The sequence below is a fragment of the Antedon mediterranea genome, chromosome 11, assembly GCF_964355755.1.
Source record: "Antedon mediterranea chromosome 11, ecAntMedi1.1, whole genome shotgun sequence".
Lineage (NCBI taxonomy): Eukaryota > Metazoa > Echinodermata > Crinoidea > Comatulida > Antedonidae > Antedon > Antedon mediterranea.
Window position 1 is genome coordinate 19156019 of NC_092680.1, and position 13495 is coordinate 19169513.

Below are 13495 nucleotides of genomic sequence, written 5' to 3' on the forward strand. Positions count from 1 at the left end.
TCTATTAATGACTATGAATAAAATAAAATAGTAATACTTTCCCATTCAGTTTTATTTATGAATCATTTATATCAATATGGTAGGCCTATAACCTTTAACGTTTCACTTGAGGATTTCACATCATGTTTAATGTATTTTGCAGTCAGTATGCTAAATGGGACTTTAATTTTTTAAGCAAGTGATACGTTTTTAAACAGATTGGACCTGTACTGTATAATCATGGTTTAAAAAAGTGAATAGGCCTACACTTCAATCATTAACTTCACTCGTCACTGGGATGGATAAACTATTACGGGGTTTGTGGAATGGAGTTTTAGAATCCTGGTACTAGGAGAGGATTGAACCCTGACACTAGGTCACGATTGAACTCGTGACACTACGTCACGATTGAACCCTGACACTAGGTCTGGATTGAACCCTGACACTAGATCAGGATTGAACCCTGACACTATGTCAGGATTGAACTCTGACACTGTCACGATTGATCCCTGACACTACTGTAGGTCACGATTGATTGAAGTCAAGAACGTTAACAACCAAGTTACAGTTCCACACACAAGACTTATAAATAAATCAACCACAAATACGGTAATCTTTGTTTAATTATTATTTATTTCTTAGCAAATGTGTTGAAACAAAAATAACAGCTGCTAAGTGGTTATGCCAGCACATACCTTATTCAGCAGAAAAATAAACCCAAACAAGTACAAATTGATTATATTCGAGAAAAGATGGTTACAAAATTATGAAGAAAACTCATTATTAACAAAAAATATATATAAAAATCCTTCTGAGCTTCGGTAGAATGTTCTGTTTATAATAATTTACGAGACTTCGTAAGCCTAAACTTCCGACCCCCTTTCTTTCGGAATGTTCTCCAAACAACACAGTTTTTGTTAAAATGTCCGCACTGTAATATTCCTCCCCATTGTGGAATGGAACATGCGGATTTTCTTAACTAAAATATGTTTGTTGATTTACTATATTTCAGTATAATATAGTTATTAGTAAACCAGATTATAATATATGAATATCAAAATGATAGTGTACTGTTGCAGTACAGTACGTTGCGAGTTTATTATTATTAATGAAGAACAGGTCTATATTTATTATCGTATATACATAGAGGAAAAAAACCCTTCCCAAATCAAATGTTCGAATACAGCACCATATACATCTGGTGACGTATACAGACATGAATATCCATCCCGAACTAAAACACACATTATTGTTCTTGGAATTCGGTCATTAAACCCCGTTCAAACTACTATGAATATGAAATGAATCTTATGTTATAACAAAAGAAACTGTTTAGCACACAGTTTGAACAGGGCTTAAATTAAACTAAAATGGTATCAATACGTCATGTATTCCCATTGTAAGGGTCATTGCACATTCAGTTACATTAGTCAGAACATATACTCAATACACCGTCCTCTACAGTGTTAGTACTCTTTTTGTTTGCATGCTTCAGTCAAGTATGCAGCAGGGACATAACTTATTAAACCTTTTGTATTCATTTGCAGCATGTTCTAAGGTGTGAAATACTAGTTTCAATTTTCAACCAGAGCCATATATAATAATGGCTCTGTTTTCAACTACAAAGTAGCGCCCCCAATTTCCAAATTATTAATGAGCCTCGATTTCACTTCGCAGCTAGCTGTAAAGGTGTACGTTTAATTGGTACCAGTAAATTAACAAGAGATAGACCGACATTGTTTTGAATTTAAAATTGCACAGAAATTCTGTGAAATCTCTCACAATTCCAGTGAGTATTGCACTTAGATAAACTTTGAATATTGGTCTGCAACGAACGGGCAATGAATTATAATCCAAGTGGAATGGTGCTGTAATGTATTAACAGTGCAGAGAGTGAAATCGAGGCTTACGTACTTGTTTTGTTATGAATAAAACATTAGAATACATACATATTATTATAATGCTTTACAGTTAAAATCAAATACCTGTATTATCTACATGAGATATCCGTGAATCACATCTAGCATTTATTATATACAACTTTAAAATCACATTCAAGAATCAACTAACTTTAGCCTAAATGCTACGGGCTTGCATAGTATGCCAAAAAATGCATTTTAGTCTTAAACTGCGAACAATATTAAATATAATATCTGGTCCAAAAATTCTGTCTCATTATAAAAATTGATTTTAGTAGAAAAATATTCACAATCCTTTCACCATGGGAAGAGAGGTATTTCATATAGTCGTAATTATTTGTTATGGAAGATGTATTATTTTATCACGAGATAACGGAACATGTTCCAGTTAGTCTTGTGATTACCCACAATTCACTGACTCCAGTCCGCCAGGTTGCGCGCGCGCGTTTACTCGTAAACGGACGCTGACGCATCTGCTAAAACAGACGATAGAAGCTCCACATCCGAGGATGACATGGCCGGTGTGGTATCAGGAATGAGCATAGGGGTATTCAAGTACATGTCAAATTCATCTCTGTTCAAATCATTTAATTGTTCTGTTGCGGTGAACTGTTCTAATGACATGGTTGCCACATCCTCGGCAGAAAATACGTTCATGTTCGAATCAGAGTTCAAATTGAACATTTGATGATGTACATCTGGCTGCGACAGCTCGCAGAACTGTTGCTGAGGAACGTTACCATTTAACGTGGTTGAGAGTATAGTATTCATGCCGTGTTGGCACTGTTGTGTCTGGTTGCTAACAAGTTCGTGCAGGTGTGTCAGTGTTTCACACGCAGGGAACGCGGACGTCGTTGCAGTGTGAGATACGAAGCGATTGTCCGTAACCTCCTGTTTCATATTGAAATTTATATTTAGATTTCCAAGCTTGTTTGAGATACGACTCGAACTGTCGTTGCAGGACGTTTGCGTATTGAATGTAAAAACATCGTCCATCGACTCAATCGGAGACATCTCTGGGGTTGGCAAACCCATTGCATTGATGAAGCCCCTGTTATGTATAGGGGTTTGGCGAAGACCTGACGCGTTCGTTCCAGTGAAAGAGCTCAGAGGTGGAAGAGGATATCGAATTGATGTGAGCTCTTCCGAAGTGGAATTACCGTCGGTGTTGTCCAATGGGGTTGGTGATGTTCTTGGGGAAACATCAGGCGTCTGAATATTGTTATTAAAGTTTGTAGATGCCGGACTGTTGACGTCGCTTCCAACAGGCGATGGTGAAGATGACGACGATTGGGCGTTGGTACCGGAAGTCTCAGAAGAGGCTGATGACGTTGATACGGATCGCTTGTTTCGCTTTGGGCCTTTACGTCTCCTAGGCCTGTATTTATATTCAGGGTAATCCGACATATGTTTCACTCTTAATCGTTCAGCTTCCTCTACAAATGGCCGTTTATCTGGAAGGGAAAGGCTCTTCCAAGTTTTTCCTGCAAAATAAAAAAAAAGTGAACTTAAATTCACCTATACGGAAACGAATGTTGATCAAATGATCATGTAGGTCTAACTCGATTTTTATCAGAGTGAATGAGGATCAATAGACAAGTTACGTGAGGTAATCAATACCACGACAATGTATCGCGTACGTTTCTATAGGCTATGTAATCTTCAGATTCAATGCCAAAGCCAGTCCGGACTTGACATGTATAAACGACGGAATAATGGAATTTAACCACCAACATGCGCTTGGCTTTTTCCATTTATAAAAACAAATATAAATTAAATATCTTCCGTTTAATTTTTACAGGTGAAATAATAACTTTAATAATAGTAGTAACATAATGTGGATCAGTTTATATTGTAAAACTGTTTTAAAATACTGTATCAGCAAAAATATAAAACAGCCCAAAGCTATATTTAGCTATTATGTTTGCCTGCAAACAGTTAACGCATGCGCGTTGCTACGGCGAAGGTACTTAACATCAAACGGTTAAATGATGTCACTTGTCACTTGAGAGTGTATTATAAATAAACCCTTGTTTTCAAGGGCTCCGCTCAGCTGGGTCTGTTAAAAACAAGATTTCGATCCCGAGGCACTTGATACTGCGCATGCGTTGTGTTGGATTTCCCATTTTATGACACAAACAAGTCGCGATGACTCAGAGGTGATGCTATCAGCACTGCGCTTCGAGTTGAGGAAATTAAATGAGCTGCTACCGTTAAGAATATTGTAATGATAATGTTATATAATTATTTAGACGTGAAATTAAAACATACATACTATCTCTAACAAACACGGTTTTTAAATAACTAATTACATAAAACCTAAATAGTTGTTTACCATCTAGAACCTACTGATACAGATGCCTTAGAAAACAACACATTAGATTGGGTACATTTAGACAGATACTATAGCAATAAATGTAAAATGGGTCTCCCTGGCTTTACAGTTTATTGGAGGTCGACCGACCGGGTGTCACGATGACACAGAAGTGTTTATGATTGGTTGGCATAGATAGAAAAGTGACAAAACGACGATACTTGTGCATTGCAAGTTATCGGGTTTCAGAAATATAATATTTATTTTGAACAAAAGATAATGTAATATATAATATACTGTGCTTTTACAATCGTATCGCTGGTATTTTGTGTTGTGATCGTATCCGAATCATTTATATACTCAAGAACAATTTTACTCAAATAAAACCGAATATAATATTACTAACAGTACTAATATTGGAAAATACTGTATTTAGGCTAATTTATTTTAACAAATTAATATAAATACATCATAACAAATAATGAGCATCATAACAGAGCGTGTACACAAACATCATATTAAACATCCTATCTATAGTAACACGAAAATACGAAATGTGCCAACATTATTCCACTTGTTAAATAAAACATGTGTGATTGAAAACTTCCGACAGAAACACACAATCATATAAACCAGATCAAAATGGTGTGCGAACAATACTTTCGTAAATAGATATGGAGATTTGTAGAAAACATACCCGTCCATGTTTTAATTTAATAATTAAATTTCAGATTATACATCACTACTGTTTATACCAAAAACAGAGTGTTTCATGTAGTCCTTTGTTAGCTCAGTTAAGTCTATAATATTAATACATTTATTTATGCCCTAATCACGATATTATCATTGAAAACATATCACAACCAGCATTAAGCAAGATACTGTACATGTAGCATAGTTGATACAAAATGTTAGTAAGTTTAAAACTCATTAGATTAGATATTGAAATAAATGCGAATATACTGTAAAACAGGGCACAATGTGAGTTATTATAATTAATATCATTCATGTTGTACTGTATTATTATATTATTTGTTAAACCTCTCTATACTTATTCAAGAAATACTTCTTTAAATAGCGTGTACGTAACTAATATTATAAAAACTGTGTTTTGAATAAAATATTTTCTTATTAATGCATCGAGACGATTGTATACGTTTCGTGATTTTGCCTGCAAATAATAGTAATCTACATCAACAGTGAGTTCTGTGTTTACAAGCGTTGCATAAAAAGCATGGCAGCTTTCCATCATTAAAAATCTATCAATGCGCTAGCAAAGCTGACCTGGATTCCAGCCAGGTATAGCCGTTACCAGGGAGATATTTCCACAGCAAAGCATGAACTTCGGTTTAACCAGCTGATCGGTACTCGCTGCGGGAGGCGGGCTGCGGACTCAGGCTAAAATAAAACCACGGCCGAATCAAACAACGTAAGGTATTGATTTTTATAAATGGGAATCTGCTGTCATTGTTACACACGTCAATTGTCGATATTATGTAGATATATATCTTTTGTAAATTATTATAATAGGATACGGACGGTATCACGTGTGTTATTAAAGCAGAGAAACTAATAATAACACTGTAGTATTATTAAACACGCGTGAAAATTAAATTTTGGGAGATTTCAAAGTTTACACAAGTTACAGCAAAAAATACTTTTTGATTACCCAAGTAAACATCATTGACTATCCGTGTTACAGTTTCAACAAAAAGACATGACATTTTGTTAACAGATACATCTACAAAAATAACTTACCGAGAATTTTGCTGAGATCCGCGTTATGAAGGTCCGGATTCTGATCGGCAAGTCTTTTTCGTTCATCCTTAGCCCATACCATAAATGCATTCATTGGTCGACGAATCCTTTGCTCTTTCTTTCCCCTTCCTCCAGTCGCAACTTCTGTGTTTTTCTGATCATTCCAAGCAACAACTCCATGGTTAATAGCGGCACTTTGTGTTTGCAGGGCCGATGCCTGGAACAATGTATTGTTCAACACAAGTTGTCCAACATTAGCATTAACGCGGTTATTATTGCGATTAAAATCGGCACGGATCAACATCTCCGAAACCGTCTTCATTTTTAATCCGACAGATATAATATAAGTCCAAGAAAATAATAATAAGTCCTTGTACTGTTTCGTTAATGAACACAGCCGAAGACTATCTTGAAATCAGCTGTTCTGTAACGAATCGCGGTTTTTATACACAGATAAGCTCCGCCCATACGTCAATCGTATTCAATGAAGCGACGTTGCTATCGCGTGGACGAATCCAGTGTAACCACCCCCATATTGTTTAAACCCTGCAGAGTAAAGCAGTCAGAAACAGTGGAGCCTGTCATTTAAAATAGTTGGCAGATATCATACGCATGCTTTTGACAGTGTATTAATAATATTAGGGGTAGTGTACTGTTATAACCACGTGATATTTTGACACGGCACATGGAAAAAATTTGTTTTCATTGACTTTCTTTTATTTTTTTGTTTATTTTAACGGTCAAAATGTATATATCTTGTCTTTTAAGCATCCACTCTTAAACTAAAAACTCTTCAATCAACCAAGATATTTATATATTTATGGCCTAGTAAAATAGTAAAGACTTACATAGTATTGATTATTCAAACACTTGAACATAGCGTTGGTAGGATGATTACATATTTATAAATAATATTTAATAATCTCCAAACAGTGAAAAATATCATAATGTATGATAATTGGTACCGTATATTAGATAACACTATCAAGACGAGGTTTCTAGTAGCTACTACTGTTATGAAACATAACATTAAAGTAAGCCTCTGAAATCTGCATTTTGTTTGATAAACACCATTATAATTTATGAATTAAATATGTATACGCAGAGGTTGAAAACACAACAAAAAGCATGTTTTACAAAATTCTATCATTATTATTATTATTAATAATTTGGTTAAACAAAATCTATTATATAATATATATTATATGTATAATTATACTGTACGTTCATTATCTAATGTCACGGTTAGCTTACAGACTCTAGAGGGCGCATGTACACTTTTCATTGCAACGATGTTGTAATGAACAACGTTGAAAAAATCTTACCAAATATAATAAAAATATTATACACATTGACATTAACATTTTCCTCAGGGCCGGTATTATTATTTTGTGCGAGTTGATTTAGGACTTTATTCCGATATTTCTACTGTTTATGCACTGGGGCTGCAATGTCGCCTCGGACAAATCAAACGATAGCCTACCCTCACCATTAATAAATAATACCATTACCAGGGAGTTGTATTTAACAATACAACTGATTATACCACCATTTGATCATGTCATGTCAGCAACATCATTTAATTAATCATTATCATCATCACCGTCATTATCATAATAATCATCATCGTCATTATCATCATAATCATCATCGTCCTTGTCATCATAATCATCATCATCATCTTTATCATCATCATTTAATATCGTCAGCAAGATTTTCGATCAGTCGTATAATATCATAATTGTCACCACTATCTCTATCATCATGATTGTCGCTGTAGTTGTATACGAGTCATTATTGAACATAATATTGTTAAATTATGATTATTTCCCCGTTAAGTATCCTATCATGATTTACTTATAGGCAGTGGTGTAACGGCAATGAGCGCTCACTGGCTAAACACAGGGGCCCCGTAGCTTATGGGGGGACCCATGAGCAATGCCCAGAGAGGAGAAAACACAGGCATTAAAATTTCGAGGCTAGTCAAAACGCCCGAGGCCTACAGTATTGGTGGGCCACTTAGAGTTCCTAAACCAGGAATCTCGGGTCTCTACGTTACGCCACTGTACTTAAACACAGTTGTATTGCAGCGATGTTGGCACAGCTATGGTTTTTGAAAAGATAAAACATAATATCGTGTTCATCCATCATTATGGAATGCACAGAAAATAAACAGACAACAAGCTTTCATTTTCATCCTTACGAGGATAACCCCTTCCCATCCCCGCCGCCGTCGACATCATTGAATCCAAGGCCGCAGTGCTTGTAATTTGTCACGTGCTGACACGAGACCTTGGAGTATTATAATAATGATCCTGATGTTATGGACAGTTTGTCAACATCACTAATTGATGCGTACTTGATACTATTTGAGAACTTGGGTCGTGTTCGTACGGTGGTTAAAATAAGCGCTTAATTTCACCCATGCCTCGGGTTATAAATTGAGCGTTGTTCGTACTTGAAATATTTAACCGCTTATGCTTAATCGACGAATCACAAACCGGAAATTACGTTTTAAGGTCAGTTGTCTTTACAACCTACGACCCCATTTTCGCACGCTAGTTTCGTGTTGTATATTTTTTACTCGCGATCTTTCTTTACAATAACAATTACTTGCTACCTTTTACACTGCTTATCCTTGCGACAAACCTTATGCCTCTTAACGCCGATAATCCTGCCGAAATATGCCTTCTCCTGACGACCATTATTTTACTCATTGACGAAGAATTTGAGCCCAATGTTACACGACGGAAACACCACCGACCAGCGGCTCCCCGACCAGCTAGGCCTACTAAGCGGTCTACACCAACAAGGACAGCACCAGCTGACGATCGCTCTCGAAGCGTGTATGGAAGAGCTTCGTAGGAGAAATGACGGGCCTAGGCAGCGAACGTTTGTCAAAATTTGACACATTGCCTCTATCGGAGATTTATTATCCTCGAAGGCCGAGTATAATTGGATTATCGCTGAAATAACCTGCAAATTTGGTGAACATTTTACCTCGAATTTTTTGTAGCCTGAGGCAAAAGTTAATTGGATCACGCGAACGGAAATCGGGAATAAGCTGGTATTTTCAACCCCTACGAACAGGCCCTTGTATTTACTTTTTCTCTGTCTGTTATGTTTCGATTTAGAGGCCATGTATTTGTAGTGAATTCGTTCAAATGGGTACAATTTTGAAGGTCAAAAAGTCCCAAAGTCTGCCTGCTTTATTTCGCCGGATGAAATAAACTAATTAGGCCTACTACTCTAACACGAATGGACCTAGAAAATGTACCGTATACTTCACCCTTGCCGTTGAGGCCTAATAAAGGCCTACATCGTAAACCGTTTGTCCCTTGCCGTTGAGGCCTATAAAAGGCCTACATCGCAAACCGCTTCACCCTTGCCGTTGAGGCCTATAAAAGGCCTACATCGCAAACCGCTTCACCCTTGCCGTTGAGGCCTGTAAAAGGCCTACATCGCAAACCGTTTGTCCCTTGCCGTTGAGGCCTACATCGCAAACCGCTTCACCCTTGCCGTTGAGGCCTACATCGCAAACCGTTTGTCCCTTGCCGTTGAGGCCTATAAAAGGCCTACATCGCAAACCGCTTCACCCTTGCCGTTGAGGCCTATAAAAGGCCTACATCGCAAACCGCTTCACCTTTGCCGTTGAGGCCTATAAAAGTCCTACATCGCAAACCGTTTGTCCCTTGCCGTTGAGGCCTATAACAGGCCTACATCGTAAACCGTTTGTCCCTTGGCGTTGAGGCCTACATCGTAAACCGTTTGTCCCTTGCCGTTGAGGCCTATAACAGGCCTACATCGTAAACCGTTTGTCCCTTGCCGTTGAGGCCTACATCGTAAACCGTTTGTCCCTTGCCGTTGAGGCCTACATCGCAAACCGCTTGTCCCAGTTTTCTCAATAATAAACAGTAGATCACCCACTCCTTCCAGAAGACACCTTCGGGACCCAACAAAAAGCCCCTCTTTGGTGTGTTCTCTGAATTGGGATTAGCTTGTTAAAATATATATTGCCTGCACTCATTCGAGAAGTGTCCTCTTTATGTCATCGGTCGAAATCCATTTTTTATCTTACGCATGTAAAAAGGAGGGAATTGCCACATTTCTGGTGGGTTGCTTAATAATCGATGCAGGTTGTTTTGACAAGTTTAATCACGAGGTACGCCTGGGATACCGATAAAGATAACGTCACTATTCGAATCGGTTATATCAAATTTCGCACGGTTACCAACTTGCCCCAGGCAAGGATGTGGGCGTTCAAACTGTTAGTTTTGATCATTAAATGACAAAGTATAATACCATGACTTAACAGTGAAAGTTAACCCTGGAAACTTGTGCAATTGCTAATGGTTACAGGTCATAAGCTGCAGCTAAGACCTCTATTCAATATACTCAGTTGCTAGTTCTTACAACAACAATTAATAAGAAACTGACCTCGTGACTATACTGATTTTCGTAGTTCTTCGTAGGCCATATAAAACATTTATTTTGAATTACACCAGCCTGAAGTTGGTTCTAGATTTAGTGGCAATTTAGCCTGAACCGCAATCTTATAAAGTAATGTTCTTAAAAAAAACTTGGTTGATATACATGTTCATCAACTATTAAAAACTATTTAAAAATTAACTTTAGGAGAAATAGAATATGATCATGACCATGGCATTGGCATTCATAGTCCTTGTAAATGTGAAGATGACTGGATTTAATTGAGTCAATCGAACGATCATTAGTATAATCCGCAAGGGAGCCGAGTTTCTTGTCATCTGGAATGTTTCCTCTGTGAGCATGAGTCACATGCTAAAAACTCAAGGGCTTCCCTCTCCGTAACATAGCGCTGACTCACTGTCACATGATTGGCTTTCACCTCGATTTGTTTTTCAGTTGTCAGCCATATAAGCCGCGGCGACGGATCGATCGGAAGTTCGACTCCGGTTGTGACCGAACATTATTCTCCAGTATTCACTGGTTTCCTGTGACAGTTTAGTTAAAAATTATCTAGGCCTAAATTATATTACCTTACCGATATAATGACACGGAGACAACATGGTAGATACCTTGAAAAATGTGAACGCACTTCAGTATGAACTGACTCAGATAAACCATACCAACGGGGAAACTCATTTCTCCATGGTCAGACCGAGAAACTATTCCCCCATGGTCACACTGGAACTATACAAACATATGTTTCATTTCCGAATACAGTTGGATTGTTCCTCCCAATGAATTTACAATAAAAATGTCAGAATTATACTTTTTTTAGTCACAAGAATGCATATTCGCAGGAAAACATAATAGTCATAGCTGGCCTAAGAACAATTATTGAACATTTGCGATAAATATAATATTTATTGTAAATTCTGATCGTGAGAAACCGTATTATTGTCGGGACTGTTCGTAATGTGTAGTATACGAATACGAATAGAACTTTATTGCAATCGAAAGATTGAAGTTTAACAAAAGCGTTTCACTCAGAAAAATAACATGCAATATAAAAATATAAAAAACATTAAAAAAGGTAGTACAAACAATCAAAAAATTAAAACAAAATTTCAGTTAAATATTAATTATTATAAAAACTATATATATACATTCATAATGTTAAAAACAAGTTTAACTGAAAACATCAGAAAATTGATATAGGCCTGCAGTATAAAAATTTAAAAATTTGAATGAGTTTATCACAAATATAAGAAAATGTTGACTGAATCGACCAAATACGAATGACACATTAAGAGGCTTCAATATGGCGAGTTCCGCAATTTGTAGGACCTGAAGGAGTATACAATCATCGCCGCAGTGGCGTAACGTAGAGACCCGAGGCCCATGGTTTAGAAACCCTAAGTGGCCCTCCAACGCTGGCCTTTTCGACATATTTTAATGCCTGTTTTTATTTCCTCTGGGCACTGCTCGGGATCCCCATAAGCTCCGGGGCCCCTTGGTTTAGCCGCCAGTGAGCGCTCATAGCCGTTACGGTCACTGCAAGAATCGAGATAACTATTTCTATAAATTGGACTCTTCTCATAAACTTTAATGAGGATATTTGTTGTTGCCATCTGTTTTATTGTAATATTTCTCTAATATTGTTTTACTAACCCGTCCGCTAGACCTATTTATAAAGGCACATTTACACAGGAAGATAACGATCGACAAATATGCATTTTTTTTTACATAAAACCAAAGAAATATAAAATCTTTTCATTCTAGAACTATAGAATAACCTTCTATGCTTCATTTGATGAAAATGATATTTTACACGTCCAATCAAATGACGTCATGATTAGTAAGAGCAATAATATCGTGACAATACAACGAATTTATTGTTTTTATTGATCGTCATTTGATTGGATTTTGTAAAAATATTTTTTTTATCAAATATGGCATAAATGATTATCCTATAGTTCTAGAACGAAAACTGTTCTAATTTCTTTTGTTTTATCCAAGAAAAATGTATGTTTATCTATTTATCGTCGATCGTTATCGCCCTAGTGTGAATGGGACTTCAGCCTTTTTTAATACACTAAACGTTTATACCGGCCGAGTAACTGATGCAGTAGTATTCAATCCTATCCTAAATTTAATGAAAACTATTTTTTGCAGTGTATATAGGACGGTCATTTTTACCCTTTGGTATAAAGCGTTTACAGTAAATAAAAGCCCTACAATTCCGCATTTCAGCTTGACACGTCCAAAGCCTCCGTTGTTTCATGGAAACATCTGATTGTGTAATCCTTTCACATCAACAGCCTGCAAATTCATTGTCAGATCCTCTGCCTTTTAACATCGCGTGAAATCGTTTAATCAGAATTACAACTTGGCATTATAATGTTGTTTTAATTAATATCGTGTCACCTAACATGATAATCACATTCGCGCCATTAGTTTCCTATTTTTTGTATTAATAAACATATAAAAAGTGATGAACAAGATAAACGCGCCTATTTATTATGCAGTTTGGTTTCAGAAATGTATGAATAAATATTTTTCATTTTGTTTATTCGAACACGTTTCGATTAAGTTGGAAATCGAGCATTTTAATAGCTACCGTAAGATAAGTGATATATAAAACGTGACACGGATTTGTTTATTACGTTATACTTTTATAACTTTTTAAGCAGAAATGTGATATCACAACAAAAATCCCCAAAAAAAAGTACCTGATTCACCTTAAGGACCACGCATTGTTTAAACATTGGAAGACCAGACATTATTATTATTGTGTAAAGTGCAGTAAAAAGGTAGTTGGTGTGAGTTTTGTTTGAATAAGATCATAATGGTTTATTATTCTTATTTGTTCGCCCAAGATCCTGTATGGTTCAAAATGACAGGACACGAAAAGGTGATTAGGATTTAGAGTAAATACTATCATGGCCTATAGGACTACGGTACCTTATCAGTTTTATAGTCCTGGTTTTACACCATCAGTTATGGAACACGTTTTTTTGACATTCGATTTTATACTTGGTGGGACGAATTGTTAGTCTAAAAAAATCCACCAGCAGTAGACAAGCATTGATTTAGAAGG

At 36.5% G+C, this 13495-nt stretch overlaps 1 protein-coding gene across 1 annotated transcript; it reads right to left on the minus strand.

The window, feature by feature from the left end:
• Positions 1-594: 594 nt before the first annotated feature.
• LOC140062427 (transcription factor Sox-7-like) lies at positions 595-6390 on the minus strand. Its single transcript, XM_072108639.1, has 2 exons — positions 5971-6390; positions 595-3382 (listed from the first exon to the last, which is right to left on the minus strand). The coding sequence occupies exons 1-2, from the start codon at positions 6290-6292 to the stop codon at positions 2346-2348; spliced, it is 1359 nt and encodes a 452-aa protein (XP_071964740.1). The 5' UTR covers positions 6293-6390; the 3' UTR covers positions 595-2345.
• Between the last annotated feature and the right edge of the window lie 7105 nt (positions 6391-13495).